General features: G+C 40.6%; 1 protein-coding gene across 1 annotated transcript; it reads left to right on the top strand.

Annotated features, from left to right (window-relative positions):
* Positions 1–464: 464 nt before the first annotated feature.
* On the top strand, positions 465–8,509 carry LOC116492601 (cytochrome P450 2J6-like). The gene is made up of 9 exons (XM_032193425.1): positions 465–635; positions 716–878; positions 1,649–1,798; positions 2,447–2,607; positions 3,821–3,997; positions 4,393–4,534; positions 5,467–5,654; positions 6,556–6,697; positions 7,838–8,509. The coding sequence occupies exons 1-9, from the start codon at positions 465–467 to the stop codon at positions 8,014–8,016; spliced, it is 1,473 nt and encodes a 490-aa protein (XP_032049316.1). The 3' UTR covers positions 8,017–8,509.
* Positions 8,510–8,843: the final 334 nt, after the last annotated feature.

Here is an 8,843-nt window from a genome sequence, read left to right as displayed (position 1 = left end):
TGTGAACTGTGAGGCAAATCTTAATTTGCAATCACATATAAAGACAACTTAATATTTGTGACTAAAACACCTGTTAAATCTAACCTATGAGAGTTACATGCCAGGATGTAAACAGTACTCTGAATTCAGTGATTCTGAGATGAACAACTATGCATGTTTTTAAGGTTCCCAAGGCAAATACCTTCAGCACACGTGATTCCACATTTTCAGGCTGTGGCTACCTATAGACAGCTAGGTACGCCCTTGGTCAGGGATTGGTTTGATGTATCCTAGTATGGAGAATATATGGGGTGCAGGAAAAAGGTAGGCAGTGATAAAGAGGGAGGGACAGAGGGAGGGAAAGGAATTGAGACTTTACAGGAGTCAGTCTGCAAAGAGAACTGGTGGAACAAGAAGCAAGATCACCTTTTCCAAGCTCCACTACGTTATTTTTGATAGAGAGAAGCTGAAAAATCAGCTTTGAAATGCTGACAATAAGTCAAGCGTTTGTAGTTCTGGTCATTTTTCTTTTAATTGTTCAATTTCTCAAACTTCGAAAGGCAAGCCAGCAATTCCCTCCTGGACCAATTCCTCTCCCATTGCTTGGAAACTTGGTGCAAATGAACTTTCAGTTACATCGGGATCTTCTGATGGAGGTATTTATTTTCAGATTCTCCTAATTGGTTAATTTTACTCAGTTTTATCTGTTCTTTTCTGGCATTTTTCCCATCCACAGCTGGCAAAAACTTATGGCAACATATACACCTTGTGGTTCGGGTGGGCACCAGTGATCATACTGAATGGATTTCAGGCAGTGAAGGATGGCATGACTACACGCCCTGATGATGTTTCTGGAAGGATGGTATCTCCTTTCTTCAGAGCAATGGCCAAAGGAAAAGGTGAGATTTTCCTGCCATAAATAATGCACAGTAATGTCGACTTGGCAAACTACTCCTGCTCAGCCTTGTTAAACCCTCTGCCCTCCCATTCAGGATGCTCTGTCCAAATACCCTATTAGCTCATGAGAATAGCTTGCTATTTGTCATGATGCCTTTTGTCCTGAGCTCTCCCAAGCCTGGGAAACGTTCCAGATCAGGTTGTTTCTAGGTGACCTTTTTTGCTGTGTTCAAGATGTGTGCAGTCCTAGCTCAGAACTCAGCAATCTTACACTCCTCATAGGATAATTCATTCTGCTGCACATGATTTTGCTGTATGTTACATGAATGCAAAGCATCATTATAGGTTTGGCAACTGTATAGACTACATATGGTTGCCAAACACCTTCTATCATGAGCGAGAGACCTATAACACCTTCCTCCAGAAGTCTCATAGCTGTTAGCAGTCACTCTTAAACATTTCCTGAATACCCTTTGTGAGAGTGACTCTGTCACGTTAAAATCCATTTCTTCTTAATGTATTTCAGCAGTTTTTAGCAAGAAGTGAAGCAGTCAGCAGATCCTTAGATTGCTCTTTTCAAAAATTAACTACAATCAATATTAAGAACATGTGGGTTAGTTATAGTTTGGGTATACTTGGTTATGATAATTTTACCTCCTAAAGATACTTGTACCACAGTATGTTCCTTGATTTACTCAGGTATTTCATAATTATTTTTAAACGAATCATCCATGTCTATGACAAATAATAATGTGCCAGGGAATGCTCTCAGGTATTATACTGGCAAGCGGTCGCTCATGGAAGCAGCAGAGACGCTTTGGTATAATGACTCTACGCAGTCTGGGGATGGGGAAAAAAGGCCTGGAGTATCGAGTGCAAGAGGAGGCCTCTCACCTGGTGGAGTTCTTTGTGAGCCTGAAAGGTATCTCTGCTAAAAAATTACATGCTTTTCAGTTTCTGGATCCATATCTTCAGTATGCAAGCTTACCTACCTCTTTCTAGGGTTGGGGTGGGCACAGTCATACATGTATATCCAAACTCACCAAAGCCTGAAGAACAGATAGAGCCTAGTATTACAAGTGGAAATTTCTTTCTTAAAAACCTGTTTCTAAACCTACTCTTAAACTTTCACAAGCTTCTTCAGTCTTTTCTCCTAAGTAGCTTTTTTTTTTTTTTTTTTTTTTTTTTTGAACATGTTTGTTGCTGTCTTCTCTCTGTTCATCTGCTGTGACATTTCTTGCCTTGCACATTGTCTAACTTTTCTTCTTCCATACAACAGAGGACATCAGGTTTAATATTATATCTTCTAATTAATCTTGGTTGTGCAATACTATTTCATGGGAAGGGGTATGAGACTATTTTAGAGCAATGAGAAAACAGTTTAACACTATCTTTTGCTTTAAGACTGTTTTATTTTCATGAATACATATTGATGTCACATCTGTCCCCATTCATGCCCCAGACAGATGAAGATATTATTTTATGTAATTTCTAATAATATCTCATCTTATCTGTGTAAGGAACAACTGAAGAAAACATTGAGAGTGAACGCTAGTTACTGTGTTTGCAGGAAGACCTGTGGATCCTTCTTTCCCTCTCTTCCATTCTATTTCAAATGTAATTTGTGCTCTGGTTTTTGGATATCACTTCTCTGATGAGGACAAAACCTTCCATGAACTGATCAGTGCCACAGAGAACATATTCAGATTTGCAGGCAGCTTCATTTATCAGGTGTGTAAATCACATGCTATTTTTTTCTTTCTGAAGTAAGTAGAAAATGAAAGTGTGGATACAAAAATGCGTCCTCAGTAAAAGCAGAGCAACTGGTTCAAAGTTTATAAAGAGGGTAAAAATTTCTAAGAGACAAAGAAAGAGATAATTAGATAAGTGAAAGACATCATTAGTGGAGTTATTCTGGCAGTAGTTCAGTGACTCTCTGACTGTAGTTACTCATTATTTTTGTTGAAGAACTTGGCTAAAAAACAGATAACATTTGCTGATGATCAAAGCAAGGAGACTGTAACAATACAGTGGAGGTTCAGGATATCCTGCTGCAAGAGCTCATAAATATTGTGGATTGGAGTTATAAGTATGGAAGAAATTCTAATAGTACAAAATTAAATTATGAATCATATCAGGAATTAATGAGACAATTACCTGCTACAAGCTTAGAACATTCCAGTCCAAAGCTTAAGAGGAAAGGGACTGGAGGAAACTAGAAGAAAACAGGATGAAAAAGGCAAACAGGATCCTAGAGTGTTTCCAGTACTGTTTTCTGTTTAGATCCAGAGAAATGTTAAAGTAGGTTCTGGCATGTAATGATCTGTGGGACCTTTTCCAGTGTCTTGGCATTTTGTGTTGTGAGTTTAGAGTGAAACAAATGTAAAAGAAGGATTAGTGGGATGACCAACAAATGATCACATAACAAAATTTGAGAATTTTGCTTGGTTGGTTTGAAAGAGCAAAGGCAGTGAGGAGACAGAAATGCTGTTTGCTTGGCAGGGTGGGATGGCACATGCTGCAAAGAGAGAGCTGTCCAAAACAGAGGATGGTACTTTGAGCTAACAAGTATGTGTATAAATACACTCTGAGCAGACTGAAGATTTAACATTTTTAATCATTATTGGTTCCTCTAGAAGTTAAAAGGGAAATGAAATTATCCTAGAGTGCTACCCAGTCTATGCTTTCCTTCTGTGAGCTCCACCAGTTGCCTGAGTTAGTGGGATGAGCAGAGTGTTGGCTGACACTCCCAGATTCAGGAGTGTGTCAAAATTAATATTAATGTTTCCCCACATGATGAAAAAAAATAATACTCAAAACAATGACAATCTGTTTACGCCACTATCAGCATTTCCAGACAGGACAATTCAGCCCTTTGGTGCGTCTAAAGCAGCTTTGTTACTGACAGCTAATTCACGTTGCCTCTTGTATGTCATTCCTGCAGCTGTACGAAATCTTCCCCTGGCTGATGTGCCGTCTCCCTGGTCCTCATAAGAAGGCATTGTCTTGCTATGATGTCCTCAGTTCTTTTGCAAGGAAGGAGATTAGAAGGCACATGGAGAGAGGGATGCCAGCTGAACCGCAAGATTTCATTGACTTTTACCTGGCTGAGATAGAGAAAGTAAGTATTCATTCTGCCTGATGACACTGTTTGATAGCTTACTGGAGAGACCAAGGCCAAATGAGTGACATATTGCTGGGCACATGTTTAGAAGTACACTCTGGGCTAACTGTAAAAGTTGCAGTTTGTTCTAAAATTTTCAGGATTAAGTCATCAGGCATGAAACTGCCTGTTTGTTTAATGAAAGAATAATCCACCTCATGAAAAAGAGCAACACAGCCTTACCACATACATTTGTGAAACTGTTAATCTCTTAGTACTCATTAAAAACTGTAAATCTGAATATTCTTTGTGTATGTGCTATTGTTTCCACGTGTGGAAATAATGAGTCTCAGGAGGTATACAGGATAACCTAACTTTAATGTTTATCCTCACCTTTTTATCATCATCTTCAGTCTAAAGATGAGGACAAGCCCAAGTATGATGAAGACAATTTGGTGTATGTTATAAATGACCTTTTCCTTGGTGGCTCAGAGACTTCAAGCACAACCTTGTACTGGGGACTGCTCTACATGGTGGTGTATCCAGACATCCAAGGTGAGAGGGATTCTTGCTGTGAAATACTGTGGGTACTACAAATGTTAATGAGGGCTGGATGTAATTAGGGGCAGGCACAGAAGCCACTAGTTGAGCCTGGCTCTCACTCTCTGGACACACAAAGAGCACCATGTTAAAATTACAGCAGTGGAAATAAACAAAGGTCCATCCTCTCGCCTGGCCAAACCAGATGGCTGAAGGCAGTCGTGGTGAAAGAAAAGTTATTTGCACTGACAAGTCAATGCCATGAATGCCTCTGTAGATCCAGACTGAATCTCCCCCATCTAAAATCTACACTAGGAAGAGAAAGGATATGGCCAGGGTTTAAGAAGGACTTGGATAATTCTGGAGTCAGCGTTTCTTCCATCTGCTGTGCTCAAGTCCTGAAAGCTAGGAAGATAATCTGTATTCCCACAATCTGAGCAGGAAACTGAAAAGACTGTGTCATCGTGTGCATATTTGCACTCAGACTTTTAGGGTGATTCTGATGTTGTTTGTTCACTGTTGCCATACTTGGACCAAGTCCTCCTTTGCACTGGGAGTTAATATCCAAGGCATTTGCGTCAATTTTGAAAATGAGATATAGATTTTAAGATAAAATAAACTAAGCAATCCCTAAATACCTTCAAAATGTGGAGCTGAGTGACTCACCCTACACCCACCAAGCATACTGTGAGATAAATGTCAAAGCTGAAATAAGTACAGTATAGTCCTTGTTTATGAGTCCTTGTTTAGTTCTGGACCACACTGCTTTTTTGTTTGTTTGTTTTGCTATTGACTTTTAACGTCCGAATTTAACATATGAAGCTAAATCATAAAGACTTTATGTACTATGCTGAAATACTACTTTTTCCTATTGCTCTAAGGAAAAGAGACCAGTTGAAATATTTGATGCATTTTTCCCATCTGAAGTGATGAATATTTCTCCACAGAGAAAGTGCAGAAGGAGCTGGATGCGGTTCTGGGTCCTGCCCAGTTAATCTGCTATGAGGATCGGAAAAAGCTGCCCTACACGAATGCTGTGGTTCATGAGATCCAGCGCTTCAGCAACATTGTCTTTGTTGGCATGCCCAGAGTGTGTGTGAGGAATACAGAACTGCTAGGTTTCCCTGTCAAAAAGGTACAGACAAATGACACAACAGCAAAGACCAGCTGTACTTGGCTGGGGATATAGACTGAGAGGAGAAATGTTTATCAAAGCACTTGTTAAGACATTTTTGCCCAGCTTGGCACTGCTAGCACTGCTGGGATGGAGGAAGACTTGTAAGGGGATGGTAATAGCTCCATGAGCTGAGACAAGTGCAATGACCTGCCTGAATCTGTACAGCTGACAGCAAGGGAGTTGCTCCAAAATAAAGCCTGAGACAGGTGTTCACAGCCACTAAATAATTTTGTAAAGTGACATAAGCTATGCTGAGTGCCAGTTCTCACTGTAAAACCCTAGCAAGCATCAGTTGCTTTTATTGCAAGAGAGATGGGAGAGGCCAGTACCATTACTGGCTTCCATGTTTGGCCCCACCTAACTCACTTTGTGGTGAAGGCTTCAGTCTCTGTTCTGGCTGGATCTGACAGTCAGGTACCCTAAGGCACACGAGCTGGTCTGCTGGGAACAACGTGCTCTTTACCAGTAAAGACAAAACTTTTTCTCTCTCTCAAACCTAAAAGCATTTTTTTCTCTCTCAAACCCAAAAGAAGGTTTCCAAGACTGGGACCTGAATATCAACAAAAGAGGCCTACTACAAATGTCATTAAAACTATCAGTAGAAGTGGGCACCACAATATAGTTGTACAAACATTACTAACGCTAATAACACCCACTGGCATGGTCGCAAGGCTGGGAACTGATAATTTCCAGCTAAGAAAATGACTAACAACTCCTGTTTTCTAGCAAGATACTCCTCTAACCACTTGATATCTGCACATTAGAAAGCAATGGCAACAAACAGAAGTCTTATCCACCGGGCAGAAACTGAGGTGAGAGGTTAGTTGATAGAACTGTACCAGTGGTTTCTTCCTTGCAGGGCACCATTGTTTTGCCAAATATAGCATCTGTTCTGTATGATCCTGAGCACTGGGAGACACCTCGGGAGTTCAACCCTGGCCATTTCCTGGATAAAGATGGAAACTTTAAAAATCGAGAAGCCTTCTTACCATTCTCAGCAGGTAAGCACACTGGCAGTTTGAACAGTCCCAACAGATTACATGAAGAATACAGAAGTTTGAGACTGTGATATTTCTTCAGATAACACCTCATGTCACCACTGTTTGCTTCTTTTAAATAATAGTACTGGCTTGTATCTGCCGAGACAGACACTTCTGTGCTCTCTGGCACCAACCTGCTCTTAGTACAATGCAATAGGAATCCCACTTGAATTCCTGAACCTCCTAGGCTTGTTAAATATTGCATTCATCCACATTTTTTTTTCCTGTAGTATCCTTCATATTTTTTTTAATTTTTTTTTTCCACTGAGAAGTGATGTACCTTTTGTATGCTGGAGTTGCTTGCAGTCCCTCTTATAGGAATGAGCTGAAAGAAGAGAAGAAATGCATCCTGATACACAAAGTTCTTGGGTACAGAACTGAAAAGCCAGTTGCAAAAGAAGGGAATTAAGATAACATAGCACAGTTTGTGACCATATTCAGCAGTAAAGTTCTTACTCTGTTTTAGTATCTCTGCTGATGCAGCAGGGTAGTCACTTAGATGTCCATCCAGGAGCAGTTTCTTAGTGCAAATGGAATAGCTGGCTTTTGCTTTCCTTTAACTTGTCTGCTAATCTGGAAATGTGAATATATTATTAACTTGTTTTCTTTAGTTTTTGTTTCTGTGCTGTGTGTGCCATTGGTTCCAGTGAGGAACACTTGGAGATTAACAGTAGGCTTCTTGATTGCCTGTAAAGTGACCAAGCCTTTGCTCAGTTGCAAAGGCCATTGCCGAGTAATTTTGATCTGCCGACTTAACTCACTAAGAAAGCATGTGTAAACAGCTGGCAGATTCTTCATGTCTGACCCTGAAGCTCAAGATCTCCTATAAAAGGAAAATAATTTTCCGCCTGGTCAAGAAAGAAAGATGGTAGTACATCAGGGATTTGCACTGGGCTTTTTGTTTGGTGTCTCCTAACCTGTGACATTGGAGGGATGGGATCTTTCTGAGAAAGAATTCAGGAAGTTTTATTTCTGTGGTTTTCAGGATCCTGGCCCTGAACAAGAGTCCCCTCTGCTTATGGCAAGAATGAACAAAGTGATGACAAAACTAAAAAAAAAAAATCCTAGATACTCACTGTCCTTTCCCTCTTCCTTCTGCAGGGCACCGAGTGTGTTTGGGGGAGCACCTAGCAAGGACTGAGCTCTTCATTTTCTTTGCCAACCTGCTCCGGGCATTCACCTTCCGCCTTCCTGAGGGAGTGACAAAGATCAACACAGAGCCTATTTTTGGGGCCACGCTGCAGCCCCACCCATACAAGGTTTGTGCCATTCCACGCTAGGATGCAGCACATCACAGATCGGTGTGAAGCAGCCACCTTTACCTCAGTGAACTTCCTCTCAAATGTAAAAACCTTCCTCTACCAGCCAGTATATTGGTATTAGTCTATCCCAGGACTATCCAGAAAGCGGACATAAGCCAAGATCCAGGCAACTTTTGGGTTGGTCCCAGAAAATCTTGCAAGGATCTTAACTTGTTTTTTCCTCTTGGAGAGCACCTGAGCAAGATGCTGTGGTTCCCAGTTGTGAAGACAGCCTGCTGTGCCTCCCTGTCCCGGCCAAGAAGGAACATTGTGGTGATCACTATGGAGCAAACCTCAGTAAAACTCAACAGAGGACCTCAGCAAGAGCTAAGTAGGCTTCATTTCTGTGAGTGCTTTGATGACCTGAAGTCATTTGACTTTAAAGTTCTACTTTTGCTTTACTGTTCTGAACTTAGGCACTCTAATTTGTTGAGAGGTACGAATAAAAGAAAAAGGGAAACACACTAGAATATGGGTGCATTGATGTATGAGTTTGAGGTAAGCATCTCTCCCATGTGGAAGATGATGAGTCAATTTGAACTTGAATAAACTTAAATTTCGTATTTACTAACAATATGAACGTGTTGCTTGGCAGTGTGATCATTGCTATGATGTATTGACAGTTTTATTATTATTTTTAAAATCCATTTTCTATGATGTAGAATCATGCTGACATTAGTCACTAAGAGGTTGGGACTTTAAGATCTAATCAGGCCTTCTGCTTGTCAGATGAACACAGTAACTGGTAGCAGTAGGAGCTCGTTACCAATTCTGCCTGGAAGAAACATGAATGTGGGGTGAGATAC

This window comes from Aythya fuligula, chromosome 9 (genome assembly GCF_009819795.1).
Source record: "Aythya fuligula isolate bAytFul2 chromosome 9, bAytFul2.pri, whole genome shotgun sequence".
In the NCBI taxonomy this organism is placed as follows: domain Eukaryota; kingdom Metazoa; phylum Chordata; class Aves; order Anseriformes; family Anatidae; genus Aythya; species Aythya fuligula.
This window is presented reverse-complemented; position numbering and strand designations above follow the sequence as displayed.

Bases quoted from the DNA above. Each gene is read 5' to 3' on its own strand.
- LOC116492601 (XM_032193425.1), top strand. From the start codon at position 465: ATGCTGACAATAAGTCAAGCGTTTGTAGTTCTGGTCATTTTTCTTTTA. The intron at 879-1,648 runs GTGAGATTTTCC...GAATGCTCTCAG, and splicing joins AGCAATGGCCAAAGGAAAAG to GTATTATACTGGCAAGCGGT. The intron at 4,535-5,466 runs GTGAGAGGGATT...ATTTCTCCACAG, and splicing joins GGTGTATCCAGACATCCAAG to AGAAAGTGCAGAAGGAGCTG.